At 43.4% G+C, this 16,418-nt stretch overlaps 1 protein-coding gene across 1 annotated transcript in view; it reads right to left on the bottom strand.

Annotated features, from left to right (window-relative positions):
• The window catches only part of LOC126198818 (T-complex protein 1 subunit gamma), a 103,782-nt gene that overhangs the window by 73,176 nt on the left and 14,188 nt on the right, over positions 1-16,418 (bottom strand). Inside the window, exons 4-7 of the mRNA XM_049935389.1 lie at positions 2,933-3,087; positions 2,666-2,852; positions 1,444-1,593; positions 1,174-1,332 (exon numbers count right to left, since the gene is read on the bottom strand). Of these exons, the coding sequence (XP_049791346.1) occupies positions 1,174-1,332; positions 1,444-1,593; positions 2,666-2,852; positions 2,933-3,087 (651 nt within the window). The remainder of the gene's footprint in view (positions 1-1,173; positions 1,333-1,443; positions 1,594-2,665; positions 2,853-2,932; positions 3,088-16,418) is intronic.

The following is a 16,418-nucleotide window of genomic DNA, read 5'->3' as shown; positions in this document are numbered from 1 at the left end:
CACTTCTCTGCTATGAAATACTAAAGCCAATGGTCTATACGTGTTCCTCTGTTCACTGTACACAACAGGCCACAGAGATTAGTACTGGTACTACACCACCACCACCACCACCACCACCACCACCAAATGCTCTAGCATGGAAAAAGGTTGTCTGAACTGTTGGTACACTAATGGCAGGGTACAAGTGTGTTGATAACCACATGAAACAATGCAACTTCCAAGCCAACAGAGCACTAGTGAGGCATTTAGTAGTGGCATTATCATGTGGGGGACATTAACTGAGATGAAATGAGCTTCCACATGCATCAGCTAATGTCACTAACCAGTGAGAATTCTGTAATTTACTATAGATTATGTATTATGTGTTGCCCCCCCCCCCCCATGTCATACAATCCAAATCTTATTTCCTCTATTTGGCATGCCACCATGCAAGATATATGCACCCTATGTCTGTCTTGTAGAAATGTGGATGGTGGTTGGGCAGTGAATGCACCCCCCTCCCCCCAATTCTTTCAATGCTGAGTCCATGACACACCACACGCACAGTAATAGTTAACAAATGGCTCAGGTTGAGCACCAAGAACGTCCAGCATTATATTAATTTACTATATCAGTCAAACAATGGAAAATCCAGGATGGAATAATGACAATATTATGAAAAGTATAAATTGCTACTCGCCACACAATGGAGGTGTATAGTTGCATACAGGCACAACTAAAGACTGCTAAACAAGTAAGCTTTCGGCGAAAAGCTGCTCTTCTGAATTTTACACACACACACACACACACACACACACACACAAAACAAAACCACTGTCTCCAGCTACCAGACACTGTGTGTTGTGTTGTGTGGTGTGGTGTAATTCAGAAGATCTTTCAGCTGTAAGCTTACTTGTTTTGCAATTTTTCTGTTGAGCCTGTCTGCAACTCAACATCTCCACTAGGCCTGTATGGCGAGTAGCAATCTATCCTTTTCACATTATATCATTCGATCACATTAAAATCCAAAATACATCTTACAGTGGCATGCAAATAGACCTTAATGCCGTAAAGCTTTAACATTTTACACCCTATTCACCTTCAGCTGATGCTATCTGATATTTAAAACTATTTGCCCTTAGTTGTTATATGTCAGATTATTCTTCAGAAATGAGGCAAATCGGCTTCTCTTACCTTCAAAAGATAATGCTGAGCAAGATCAGAGATTCCTTTTTCTGTGAATATCAGATCTGGTTTTACTGCGATAATATCATTACAAAACTTCTGCACATACTCTTCTTCCAGTTGCAAAATTCTTGTGAAATCAGTTTCCTTCATGATTTCAACACTTGTCTGTAAGATTCACAATCATGTAGCTTTACATTTAACAGAGATATAACTACACCAGAGAAATAACCTTTGTAAAGATCTGAACATATTTGTGAGTAATATAATGGCTCTTACCTGACTTTCACCCTTTTTGTATTCCAAACCACAGTCAAGTAACACAATCCTGGGGTTTTTTATATAGCGTCGCATTTTTGGGTGAGTAACATCTTTATTCACCATAACACCTCGAAGAACAAGAGACTCTTCAATACTTCCACCTGGAATCTACAGGATACAAAATTTAAATTTATTATTGCAGAAAATCCTTTCGATGATGATAATGAATGTAACATATTACTCACTAAAATTTACCCCCCCCCCTCAATGTTTAAGAAAATAGAGCTTTTTCTCTAAAAGTTTTTTTGACAACAATTGACAAATTTATGACGTTCTAGTGGTATACTCCCTATGTTAAACACTTGGAATTATTTCCATACACAGTGATTATTTAGGGCAAACAAACTTTATGATGTACTTGAAGGGAAATACAGAAGTGTCCGATCTTACCCGTTGGCTTTGACCCATGACGTCACAAATACCGCGGAAACGACCATAAACAACAATTCCAATATGGCGGATATAAAAACATCGAATACGTATTGTAAACACTGAAATACACAAGTTTCACAAAAAGCCTAATGACTGTAACGGGACAAGCGTGGGAAATTGGGGGTTTTTGGGTGGGGAGAAACTAAATATGTCGTTATGCGGTGGGGGGAGTCTGCAGTGCCCCCCCATCCCCCCACAGGCTTCATTAGTGTCAAATCAATATTTTCGAATCATAGGCGGCCACTGCCGCGGCCGCATTCCAAAAAAAAAAAAAAACTCCCAACCTAACCTCAAGTGGGCTACGCTACAGATCAATATGTTCATCAAATTGCTTCATATTACGTATACATGTTCTTTAAACAAGAGTACATCAAACCATGTATTAGGTTTTCCGCGCCGTAATGACGTCACACACCACAACACGCTTACGTCACGGGTCAAAGCCGACGAGTAAGATCGGACCTTTCTGTTGACCCACTTGAAGTGGAACCCATCTTAGACAAGCAGTGTTCACCTGAGTGAGTTATCTAAACATGCCACTAGACCTCATAAAAACTTTAAACTCTCACTTCCTTACATTTTTCACAATTTCCACACAGATATTCTCCCATTACCAACTACACCCCAAAAAGTCATGGGGAGAGGGTGTAATGCTGGAGAGAGAGGACACAGAGGCTTAACAACAATCTATCAAAGATGTCCAATGCATACCTATTTAACTACATCTGGAAAGTATTAGACATATTACCTTCTCTACTTTTGCATAACGCTTTATGTCAACTTCTCGGCGACCATTTTCTTCCAGTGTTATTGTCTCTACAGCCTGCAATGCTATAGAACATGCCAAATCAGACCACCGACCAATAAATTTTGTCCCAACACACGCCTTTATGACATCCAACATTTTCTTGCGGTCATTTGTATCAACTGGGACACTATAAACACAAATAAGATAAATTAAAAATAAGCCAAATAACTTTTCATCCATCATTTTAAAGAGATATTACTAACCAACCTTATGCGTTCTTGCAGTATTGACACGGCATCCTCCAATGCTTGCCTATATGCTCTAATAATAATTGTTGGATGCATCTGCTGTTCTAAAAACTGTTCAGCTACACCAAGCATTTCACCTGCCAGAACAATGACTGATGTGGTTCCATCTCCAACCTTAACAAATGAAACTTAAAGAATTAATTACGGAACATATAATAAAAATAAAGACAAAAAAGTTGTTCTAAAAACATCTGAAACACGTAACACCTGACATGGTTTGCAGACTCATTTCTTTTGTTAATCAGCTTACTTACTAATATAATATTTTTTCTCCTTTTGATCAATTTCTATTTACAACACGACAACGCACTCAATTATTGATGCACTCATCTCCCACACTCTGTGGACACTATCAAAACTTTGCAATACGAAACCAGTAGCTCTATAAATTAATGATTCACTGCATTTACATGTTCTCGCCTGTATGGAAATATTCGCAATAAGTAGCTATTAACTATAACAATCAACTGAAAACAGCAGACAGTATATGAACAGCACAACTGCAAACTAGAAGCATGTGATATCACATGTAGCCTTCTGTTCTGCTGCTCCAGGGAAGTGTGACAGGACTACTATTGTTGTCTATATACACAAATTAATTGGTGGACAGGGTGGGCAGCAATCTGTGGGTGTCTGCTGATAATGCTGTGGTGTACAGGAAGATGTTGAAGTTGCATGACTGTATGAATATACAAGATGACAGAGTAAATTTCTAGTTGGTGTGATGAATGGTAGCTAGCTCTTAATGTAGAAGAACATCAGTTAATGCAGATGAGTCGGAAAAACAAACCCGTAATGTTTGGATACAGCATTAGTAGTACCCTGCTTGTAAACAGTCATGCTGTTTACATGACTGGGCATAATGTTGCAAAGCAATATGAAATGGAATGCTGACGGGTAGGAAATTCAAACCTGTAATGTTCAGATTTAGCATTAGTAGTATCCTGCTTGTGAACAGTCATGTCATTTAAATATCTGGGCATAATGTGGCAAGTGATATGAAATGGAACAAGCATGTGAGAACTGTAGTAGGGAAGACGAATGGTCGACCAGTTTATTGGGCAAGTTTTAAGCAAGAGTGGTTCACCTGTAAAGGAGACAGCATATAGGGTGCTGGTGTTTTTTTTTAGGGCGCAAAACTTCTATGGTCATTAGCGCCCAGCCCGTGACTTAGGAAACAGTAAAAAACCGAAATTGAAAACCAGCAGCAATGGGAACAAAGTCATAAAATTGGAGAAACTAAAAGCAGAAGGAATGCTTAAAAATCCACTACAGAAAGGGGTTGGTTGTCCCCACAAAAAGCTTCAAATGACTGACGTCATTTCACAGTCACTAATAAACTGGAGAACGCGGTTGGCTGAGCGCGTGTCATCTGCTAAAATCGACGATAGAGCAGGCGATAGCTGTAGACGGGAGCGTAACGGATTAAAATAGGGGCATTCAATTAAAAGGTGTCTTACCGTCCACAGCTGAGAGCAGTGGGGACAGAGTGGGGGAGGATCGCCGCTTAAAAGATGTCGATGGCTAAAAAGGCAGTGCCCTATCCGGAGCCTAGCTAAAATTACCTCCTCCCGACGACGCGTTCGGGAGGAAGAGGTCCAAGCGCAAGGAAGGGCTTTCACTTCCCGCAATTTATTACGGGGAAGTGTTGACCAATGCGCATGCCATAAATGAGCAACTTTGCGACATAAACCGCTCCGTAGATCGGTGAAGGGAAGCGACTGAATAGCTGGCCGAGGAAGAGAGACTGCAGCCTTGGCCGCTATATAGGCTGCCTCATTCCCACAGATACCAGCGTGTCCCGGGAGCCAGAGGAACGCCACCGAGATGCCCCCCAGGTGGAGCAAGCGCAGACAGTCCTGAATCCGGTGGACCAGAGGGTGCACAGGGTAAAGAGCTTGGAGACTGAGGAGAGAGCTGAGACAATCTGAGCAGATTACGTACTGTATCCGCTGATGGCGGCGGATGTAGTGGACAGCCTGGAGAACAGCGTAAAGCTCCGCAGTATAAACCGAACACTGGTCGGGAAGCCGAAAGTGATTTGGGGTGTCGCCAACAATATAGGCACTCCCTACACCTAACGATGTTTTCGAGCCGTCGGTGTAAATAAATGTGGCGTCTGTCATCTGCGCACAGAGAGCAGCAAATGCCCGACGATAAACAAGTGTAGGGGTACCATCCTTGGGAAATCGACAAAGATCACGGAGCAGGCAGATCCGGGGACGGAGCCAAGGCGGTGTTGTACCCCAAGTTGTCAAGAAGGTTTTAGGAAAGCGGAAGGAAAGAGAATGGAGCAGTTGACGGAAGCGGACTCCCGGGGGTAGTAGGGAGGAGGAGCGGCCTGCATACCCTACATCAAAGGAGGCGTCGAAAAAAATGTCATGGGCTGGATTAGCAGGCATGGAAGACAGATGGCTAGCATAACGACTCAGAAGGAGTGCTCGCCGATTGGACAGCGGAGGTTCAGCAGTCTCAGCATAAAGGCTTTCCACAGGGCTAGTGTAAAAAGCTCCAGACACTAAACGTAATCCACGGTGGTGGATAGAGTCGAGACGCCGAAGAATAGACGGCCGAGCAGAGGAGTAGACTATGCTTCCATAGTCCAATTTCGAGCGCACTAAGGCGCGATAGAGGCGGAGAAGGACCACTCGGTCCGCTCCCCAGGAGGTACCATTCAGGACACGGAGGGTGTTAAGGGAGCGCAGACAGCGAGCCGAAAGATAGGAAACGTGGGAGGACCAGCACAGTTTTCTGTCAAACATAAGACCCAAGAATTTAGCGACGTCTGAAAACGGAAGGTTGACAGGACCTAGATGTAAGGAGGGCGGAAGAAACTCCTTACGTCGCCAAAAATTAACACAAACGGTCTTACTGGGTGAGAAACGGAAGCCGGTTTCGATACTCCACGAGTGGAGGCGATCGAGACATCCTTGAAGACGTCGTTCAAGAAGGCTGGTCCGTTGAGAGCTGTAGTAGATCACAAAATCGTCCACAAAGAGGGAGCCCGAGACATCAGGAAGGAGACAATCCATAATTGGATTTATGGCAATGGCAAACAGTACAATACTCAGCACGGAGCCCTGGGGTACCCCGTTTTCTTGGGAGAAAGTACGGGAGAGAGTAGTGTTCACCCGCACCCTAAATGTGCGCTCTGCCATAAATTCGCGAAGAAAAAGGGGCAGCCGGCCTCGAAAGCCCCAAGAGAACAGTGTGCGGAGGATGCCTGTCCTCCAACAGGTATCGTATGCTCTCTCCAGATCAAAAAATATAGCTACTGTTTGGCGTTTCCGGAGAAAATTGTTCATGATATAAGTGGAGAGAGCAACAAGATGGTCAACTGCAGAACGATGCTTTCGGAATCCGCATTGGGCTGGTGTTAAAAGACTGCGGGATTCCAGCCACCAAGCTAAACGGTAATTCACCATACGCTCCAAAACCTTACAGACACTACTCGTGAGAGAAATGGGGCGATAGCTAGAGGGGAGATGTTTGTCCTTTCCAGGTTTCGGAACGGGAACGACAATAGCTTCCCGCCATGGTCTGGGAAAGGTACTGTCGGTCCAAATTCGATTATAAAGGGGAAGGAGGTAACGCAGACTATGGGTTGATAAATGCAGAAACATTTGGACATGGATACCATCCGGTCCTGGGGCGGAGGAGCGAGAAGAAGAGAGGGCATGTTGGAGTTCCCGCATGGAGAAAACAGTATTGTAGCTTTCGTGATTTTGAGAGGAGAAAGCAAGATGTCGCACTTCCGCTGCACGTTTCTTCGGGAGAAACGCTGGCGGGTAATTTGAAGAGCTCGAAATCTCAGCAAAGTGCTGACCCAATGAGTTAGAAATTGCGACGGGGTCCACTAAGGTATCATGCGCGACAGTGAGCCCAGAGACCGGGGAGAAACTAGGCGCGCCTGAGAACCGTCGAAGCCGACTCCAAACTTCCGAGGAGGGAGTGAAGGTGTTAAATGAGCTAATAAAGAATTTCCAGCTTGCCTTCTTGCTATCGCGGATGACGTGACGGCATCGCGCACGGAGCTGCTTATAGCGGATACAGTTGGCCAAAGTAGGATGGTGACGGAAAATGCGAAGAGCACGTCGCCGCTCACGTATTGCGTCACGGCATGCATCGTTCCACCAAGGAACTGGGGGGCGCCGGGGCAATTCGGAGGTGCGTGGTATTGAACGTTCCGCAGCTGTAAGAATTACGTCGGTAATATGTGTGACCTCATCGTCGACGCTGGCAAAGCGACGGTCATCGAATGTCGCTAGAGACGAAAAAAGTGTCCACTCGGCTTGGGCAAACTTCCAGCGTCGCGAGCGCATATATGGCAGTTGAGGCTGCAGTCTAAGGACACATGGAAAGTGGTCACTCGAGTGTGTATCATCAAGGGCGAACCATTCGAAGTGCCGAGCTAGCGGAACACTACCGACCGCAAGGTCCAAATGAGATAAATTTGTCGTGGAGGCAGACAAAAATGTGGGGACCCCAGTGTTGAGGCAAACTAGATCCGCTTGGTGGAAGACGTCTAGCGATAGTGAGCCACGTGGACAAGGATGTGGAGATCCCCAAAGCGGGTGGTGGGCATTGAAGTCCCCAACCAGCAAATAGGGGGGAGGAAGCTGACCAAGAAGATGAAGGAGATCAGCTCGTGCCATTGGTGTGGACGATGGAATGTATACAGTACAAAGAGAGAACGTGTATCCAGAAAGGGAAAGACGGACGGCGACAGCTTGGAAGGAACTGTTTAAGGGGATTGGGCGATAATGGAGAGTATCATGGAGAAGAATCATGAGTCATCCATGGGCTGGAGTGCCTTCAACAGAGGGGAGGTCATATCGGACGGACTGAAAATGAGGGAGAACAAAGTGGTCATGGGGACGCAGCTTTGTTTCCTGAAGACAGAAGATGACCGGCGAGTAGGATCGTAAGAGGATCGACAATTCATCCCGATTGGCTCGAATGCCGCGGATATTCCAGTGGATAATGGACATAGGGTGAACGGAAAATGGAGGAATGTGACCAAGGGTGCTGTCAACTCAACGACTGCTCAGAGCTTGCGACCGACAGCATGGAATGGCATTCAGCCGAAGGCAGAAGATCCTGATCCATAGGTTGGTCAGGAGCAGCTCCTGCCACCAGCGATTGGCCGGTTGACCGGCCACCAGCAGTGCGCCTCGGCGACACAGAAGACGGCCGAGGGCGATTTCCGCCAGGTGGTGCTGTAGATTGGACACGCCTTGGCGGAGAAGGAGAGGAACTGTGTTTCTTTGTAGCCTTCTTGGAAGTATGATGTTTAGATGAAGGAGGAACCGATGGTTGTGAAGTTGCGGTACGTAAAAACTCTTCACGAGTATGCTCTTTTTTCGAAGACTTGGCGTCTGACTTTTGGGCTCGAGATTTAGCAGAACCCGACGAAGGGTGAGCCATAGAGTGGGCAGGCGAAGGTGGTGAGGTTGAACGGGCGATCCTTGCGCTGGCCGATCTGACGACCGTGGTACTAAAGGTAAGGTCGCAAGCCTGCGTGGCCGCCTCCTTTGTTGGCCGAGGAGAAGCAAGGACAGTGCTGTATTTTCCTGTCTGAGGCACGGTGGGCTGTCAACTGGCGAATAACTTTCGAGCAGCAAAGGTCGACACCTTTTCCTTCACTCTTATTTCCTGGATGAGCTTTTCGTCCTTAAAAACGGGGCAATCTCGAGAGGAAGCAGCGTGGTCACCCATACAGTTGATGCAGCGAGGGGATGGAGGTGGACAAGCACCCTCATGGGCATCCTTGCCACACGTAACACATTTGGCCGGGTTGGAACAGGACTGGCTGGTGTGATTGAACCGCTGACATCGATAGCAACGCGTAGGGTTTGGGACGTAAGGGCGAACGGAAATTATCTCATAGCCTGCTTTGATTTTCGATGGGAGTTGAACTTTGTCAAATGTCAAGAAGACAGTGCGGGTTGGAATGATGTTTGTGTCAACCCTTTTCATAACTCTATGAACAGCCGTTATGCCCTGGTCAGACAGGTAGTGCTGAATTTCTTCGTCAGACAATCCATCGAGGAAGCGTGTATAAACGACTCCACGCGAGGAATTTAAGGTACGGTGCAGTTCCACCCGGACAGGGAAGGTGTGGAGCAGAGAAGTACGCAGCAATTTTTGTGCCTGGAGGGCACTGTGTGTTTCTAACAACAGGGTGCCATTCCGTAATCTGGAACATGACTTTACAGGACCTGCAATTGCGTCGACACCTTTCTGAATAATGAAAGGGTTGACCGTGGAGAAGTCGTGACCTTCGTCAGACCGAGAAACAACAAGGAACTGTGGCAACGATGGAAGAACTGTCTGTGGCTGAGACTCAGTGAACTTACGTTTGTGAGCAGACATAGTGGAAGGTGAGGAAACCATTGCGGAAGAATCCCCCATGATTACCGGCGTCTCCGATGGCTCGCTCCTCCCTTGTGGGGGCCCTCACTGAGGGCACACCCGCCTTAGGTGATTGTTCACACCTCAGGTCACACCTCCCGAGAAACAGACGGAGGGACCAATCAGCACTTTCGGAAGGTATCAGCTCGGGTAATCACCCCTCCCTGGGCCTGGCCGTTACCAGGGGGTACGTACGCGTCCTACCTGTCTACCCGGGGCGGGGAATTACGCGTTACCCCGTCACCGGCTACGCATGGAAGTGCGTGGGTCGGCCTTCAGACACGCACAGGGAGGAAAAAAGAGAAAGGGAAAGGAAAGAAGAGGGGGTCTCAAACGCCGCAGCGGAGAAAAGGGCAAAGAGAAGAGGGAAGGAAAAGAGAAGGACAGAGGAAGGACGAGGACTTGCAAGTGTAGAAAGCAAGGAATTTGGAACAGTTTCGAGCGTCTGTCTCCGGACGTAGGCACAAACCATACTCCCAGAGGGTGAGAAAAGGAAGGAAAGAGCCAGAGGTGATGGGGGGGGGGGGGCGAAGATGGGGGAAGGGGAAGGATGCAGAAAGGGAAGGTATGCAGCCCGGAAAGGAAGGAGGGCCACATTAGCTCGGGGTCCCGTGCTCGCTACGCACGTGTCCACAAAAGAGTAGTGGACCCCCTGGGGGGATAGGGTGCTGATGCGACATATTCTTGAATACTGTTCAAGTGTTTGGGATCAGTACTAGGTCGGATAGGAGGATATCGCAGCAATTCAGAGATTCGTTACGCAGCAATTCAGAGACGGACTGCTAGATTCGCTACCGGTAAGTTCGAACAACATGTTATGGAGAAGCTTTGCGAACTTAAATGTGAATCCTAGGAGGGAAGGTGATGTTCTTTTCAAGGAACCCTATTGAGAAAATTTAGAAAACAGGCATTTGAAGCTAACTGCTGAATCATTCTACTGCCGCCAACATACATTGCATGTCACGAAGATAAGATATGTGAAATTAGGGCTCATACTGAAGCATATGTGCAGTCTTTTTTTTCCCTCTGTCTATTTGCGAGTGGAACAGAAAAGGAAATGACTAGCAGAGGTACAGGGTACTCGTGCACCATACAGTGTCTTCCAAAATGTCGATGTAGAATTCACTGACGTTTTCATACATCATTTTGAGACGCCAGTGATTGTGTTTGTTTAAGAGTGCACTCACTAAGCACTATAAAATAATGACAGTATTCTCATTAAGACATTGCTGGTAAGTGATGTTCACCTCTCACCCAGCCTGCAAGTAGCTCTTAGAGTAAGAGTAAAGCTTTTTCCTGCCATTTTGGTGAGTGGGTGAGAGGCAATAAGAAGTAACATTTTAAGTATCGAATACACCAGATGAGAATTATAAATCTGTGTTGTGTATATTATTTAAACACCACATTAAAATGAACAACTTGCTACTTGAACTATATCAACAACAAAGAGAAGTTAGGACTATAGACATGATAGATTTTGTGCAATCTCCAGATTCATAAACTGTATCTGTAATTTTGTTTTGAGCACCACAACCTAAAGACAAAAGTGAATGTGGATTCTGAACCTAAAAAGAACTTGGGGTAAGATAAAAAGTTGCTCAACAATGGAAAAATCCAGATTCACTGCTGGAAATCAAGCAAGTTCGGTGATAGTCAATTTGCTATAAAATTTCCACCCACCAAACAAGCATTTCAGTTTCAAAAATTACAGAATTAATTCTTTTTATTTTGCCAATGAATTTACACTAATTAAGACCATTCAGTTCAGTGTTGGTTTTCGCATGTATGCACCTGGTTCACTGAATGCCTCGAGACTGTTTTGATACAATGCGTTGATCGTAGCACAGCTAGTTACCAGCATTGATTTTGGTGGGAAATATTACATATAGAATACACTCACTTTGACTATATCACGTTACCATGGCAGCAAATAGGCAATTTACACATTTCATGGAATAAATTAGATACGATAAGTGCAGCGTTATGGAACAATACATGACAAAATAAATTCTGCTCCCACAAAACTAAAGGCAGAGCAGGAACATATTGTCCAGAACTAAGTGCTATTTTCTCAGTCACCATAGGGACAAAATTGGCACTTGCGTAGAAGATGACAGAATGAAGGTAGAAATAAGTGAATTTGGTTTCTGAAAATGTTTCTCCGTGAAAGATCTGAATATGGTTCCTCCTACCAATCACCACATGGATGCTGAAATGGCAGATACTGAGCAATTTTGGTTAATTTTCTATTCCACACAATCACTTCTCTCAACAGTTGAAAGGTGCCTGGACAAGATGGACAGAGATAATGCAAAAGACCTTGCTCCACTTTTAACAACTGCTTGTTTCACAGATGGTTGTTGGACAAATAAACATAACTCTAGGCCTTCCTTGCTAACATCAATCTCTTTCAAAATCACAGAACTTTTTTTATGCTCAAACATGAAGGTTTTTGGAGAATGAAAATATCTCTTAAAAATAGACGCAGATTTCACAAACAGAGATCTCGTGAAACTCTGCTTGTCATCTTAGCCTACAGGACAGAGCACCATATATAATGACAACCTGGTGGATCCACTGTTCCTTGACTTCTGAAAGGCACTCCATGCTGCCATGTAGTGAACAAAATAAAAGCTTTCCCAAGTAATAGATCACATTTTTTACTCGATTCAGAACTTTTCTGAAGACAGAACTCACAATATCACTCTTAATGGAACAAAGTGGATGGATGCAAAGGTAATTTTGAGACTATCCATAGTGAGAGTTATAAAGTCGTTACTGCTTTCAAATTCTCTTTACGATCCAGTGGATAATGTTGGAAGTGCTGTGAATCTGTTCACAGATGATGTAGTTGCACATAGGAAGGTTGCAATGCGAGAAGACTAGTGAAATCCAGGAAGACCTGCTGAGATATACCACTGGCGCAGAGACTAGCTGTTGGCACTCAATATAAATAAACATAACTTACTGTGAATTAAAAGCTCATGAGTTTTAGCCACACCCACTCATAAATGGAATGGGGAAAATTGAGGTACTCTACCACACACTGGAAAGTGGCTAAGCTGTGAAGGAAATATGACAAATTGAGAAAATCTCTGCCACTACCGAGACGTTAAAATAAAAGTAGAAGAAGATTTATGAGGTGTGCAATCAATAAAGGAAAGCAAGACACTGAAGCAGTTCTGTCATCTTGGCAGACAGGCAACCTGCAATAAGCAGTATTACAGTAAGTTTCAAATACACTGTAAAACACTATCACTAGACACGAGACAATTACAAATGTGTTGTGTGTTTCATTTAAATGCTGGATTACTATCAAGAAACTATTTGAATTGTATAAACAAAGTGAGAAATATCAGATCTCTCCCAGAACTAGGTGGGGAGTAATGTAGGAATTATCACAGCTATGTGAATGGTATCCTTACATTCCCACTAAATTGCAAAACTGTGAAATGGCCACAAGGAACCATAGGATAAAGATATTTAATATTGACAACCAGCTGGTAACACAATGTAAATTATGAAGAGACAACCACCAACTTATAAATATGGATAGACTACAATTCAGAATCAGCTACAAGCTGCTATGGTAGCACCATGCCACCCAACTGCCACCAGGTGCAGCCAGTGAATCTTACAACTGGATAACTAAGAAAGTTTTAAAAGAAGAGTTGCAAAATATAGCTAGTCATTAAGTTTAAGAACAAAGAAATAGACAGTTGAAGAGTAATCCCAACAGCAAATGACTAGAATGATCATCACAGTGGATTTTTGTAAACTATTTACTGAAAATGGTTTCTCAATAGCCAGTCTTGTAATCCCACTTGACATATCAACTGATCAATCTATGTAAATATGCACAGTCCATCAAGATCGCAAGGCACAGTGTGAGAGGATACATCTGCCAGTATTGAGGCATGTGGCAAAACACCTGTGAAAGCTTTATGGGCTACTGTGGACCGTCACAGCCTCACTTGTCAACCAATCGAAGTTGACAGCAAGCTCTCCAGTGTAGCAATGACCAGTGCTACATTGTTTACCCCTAGGCTGTATTTGGACTTTGTTGTAGCTTATCATAAATTGTTTCACTGGTCTATGACCTCACTTGTTCGCCTACTGTGGTACTGTCTTCATTCACCTCTCAACCAATGGTTGTGTCTTCAGTGAATGAACTGAAAGCATACGGATATGACGAGAGTGTGGTTCATATTACAGTTCTTCCCAGTCAAACCTACAAATAGTTTTGTTCTACACTACTGTGTGCTCTTTTCAACAAGCTTCCAAAGCACTGTAACAACAACAATGTATCCACCTCCAGGAGTTTCAGAAATTATTATTTTCCTGTGATTTATTCGTACATTATGTATACATTGTTGAAGAAGCAGACTTCCAACAGTCAGTTCAGCAAATGTGGCAGAAAACATACTGTATTTACCCAATAAAAAAAATGAGTTTTTTTCCCAAATTCATCATTCAAAAAATACTGGGTTGTCGTCATATTCGTAGATTAAACTACTGCTACTTAGGTTAATATTTTTATGTTGTTTAATAGGGTACATAGGGGCCATTTTACATTTGTAGATGAAGCTTTGGCTATTGTGGCACATGCAGATTTATTCTGAAGAATTCAGTTGGAATGAGCTGAGCAAATGATACTTGTGTACGAACAGACTCAAGATTTCCTGTTACGCCAAAGTGCTCGATACAGTATTGATATTGCTTGAACGATAACATGACATTTGACTCACACAGTGCTAGAGTAAAGGATATGCAAGAAACTATGAACTAGCCACTACAACAATCTATTGTACTGCTTAAAATTTGACAGTTTTGGAAAAAAAAAAGAGGAAACAGCACTAAATTCTATCGACTTACAAGCTCTTGTTGTATTTGAACAGATTTGCAATAAAGTTCTCATACATGTTTAATTACCACATACAAACATTAATCCTGCTTTTTAAGTAAAGGTAACGTTGATAAGCAGAAATGCTGTCTTTCAAAAAATATTACTCGATTTGGAACCTAGATCAATACTTTGTTTGATTATGAGATAGTAGTGATTTACTAAGTCGGTTGCAAATGAGAGATTCAGTTGCAGTTAACATATCCAGAATACTGGAGCACATGATGGTGGCATTAAGATGAAACATGAAGGAAAATTAATCTAGAACGAAATATCAAACACACAAAATAAATCATATTAAACTAACTGTTATTGCGAGAAGAAGTTACAGCAGCAAGCCCTTTTATGGGGGTAATACCAACAGACATTAGTAGGCAGCGGGACAAATGAAAGTTGGAAAATTGGACTGAATTGTGACTCCAATCTTTAATTTATGTATTAGTTGCAGCTGTTACATGAATTTCAACCTAGAAGATACTGCATTCCATGTATCACACTTGCTCAAGCACAGCGCTATGGAAGGATTGGTGGGGGAACAGTGATATCAGCTTGGCTGAGAAATCGATGAGTGCAGGGAGGGGAACAGTGAACTGGAAGCAAATTATATCATGTTGCCAACCACGGGACTCGAAACTGCGTACTTTGGCATTTTAGGAACTTCTACCACATTTAAATTGGAGTTTGTCTGACTCAATTTGTAACTGAAATTGAACTGACTTTAAAATTGGACAAATACTCAACAACAGTATTCATTTCTACAGCAGACTGTGAGTCTTGATAAGGGGAGTGGTGTGCTCAGGTGTTTCGTGTTGAAATGTTGTCAATGCTTGCCATGATGTGTGACAGCAATGAAAGGGGTTGAATTAGCTTCCAGTTCTATGCAGTCAATAAGAGTGGTGGTCAGACGATAAGCTTGAAAGCAAGAAATTGTAACATCAACACAGAAGATAAATCCGATATGTATTCAGATAAAAACAGCTGTGTTCTCAGGGTAACCACAACCTCAGAAATCACAACATACAAACCAGAACGCCTGGCCCTAGCTGCTGGATCTCGCGGTTGTGTGCATGATGTGCGCTTGCTTGTGTGAACGAATGGTGTGTGTGTCTCTTTCGTTTGCTGAAAAAGGCTGTGACCGAAAGGTTATATTTAAGTGTCTTAATTGTGCCTGTCTGCAACTTACAGGGTGTATACGTGGACAAGGAAAAAACATTCCCGGATTTCCCAGTTAAAAATACACTTTCTCCCGGGTGAAAATACACTTTTTCCGTGTTAAGTGACAGTATACTCTTCCTCGGCACTGTAAAAGTCATCAATACTTTGAATGTTTATGGTTTTATATACCGACGTAGAATTTCCCGGAACTTTAGAAAGCGAAACTCAGGGGGAAAAACAAGTTTTGAGAGACCTTTGATGTGCAGCAACATGTACGCTGCATATTTTCGTATTATGAAGGTATAAATTTGAATTCCACCAAACAACACATGTCACTTTCCGAAGCATTGAAATCGAGATTGCGATGCGCTTTTGTAAGCGTCATAGCTCATTCATGTGATCTCGCCAGTTGATGACAGCCATAGGACACGTGATGTAGTCAGCCAATAGCAAGATCACTCTTAAGTAGCGCGAATACACAAATAAGAAAAGTTAATGGTGTAAAATAATACACATAGCATCCACATATAATATTGGTCTCGACAATTGATAATTTGGAAGGGAAGCTAAGCTTCCACATATAATGTTAATCTTTCTGCGCGTGTTACACTTAAAGATACATCACACAAATGTGCCAGTAAAATTTTTAACAACAACGCAAATGTCTCATCTTCTGGGCTCGAAATTCTTCTAAATGGTCGTCCTCAAAGAGTTGATTTTTAAATGAGAGTCAAACGTTTTGTGATTTAAGAAATTCATTGTACATTCTCGCACATAGTTCATGTTGCGTAAAAGTAAATCTGCTTTGAATGTAACGCTTTTGAAACCACCATTCACAATATTTTCCCGCGACCTATTAGAAATAGGTTCGTTTCAGCAGTTGCAAGAAAAGCGCCAGATAACTGGCGTCACGGCGCTTGCACAGTTACGATGACGCAGGAAGCCCATACGTTTGTATGTGTAAAACATTAGA

The sequence above is a fragment of the Schistocerca nitens genome, chromosome 8, assembly GCF_023898315.1.
Source record: "Schistocerca nitens isolate TAMUIC-IGC-003100 chromosome 8, iqSchNite1.1, whole genome shotgun sequence".
Classification (NCBI taxonomy): domain Eukaryota; kingdom Metazoa; phylum Arthropoda; class Insecta; order Orthoptera; family Acrididae; genus Schistocerca; species Schistocerca nitens.
Note: the sequence above shows the minus strand (reverse complement) of the source record. Positions and strands in the feature narration are given on the sequence as shown.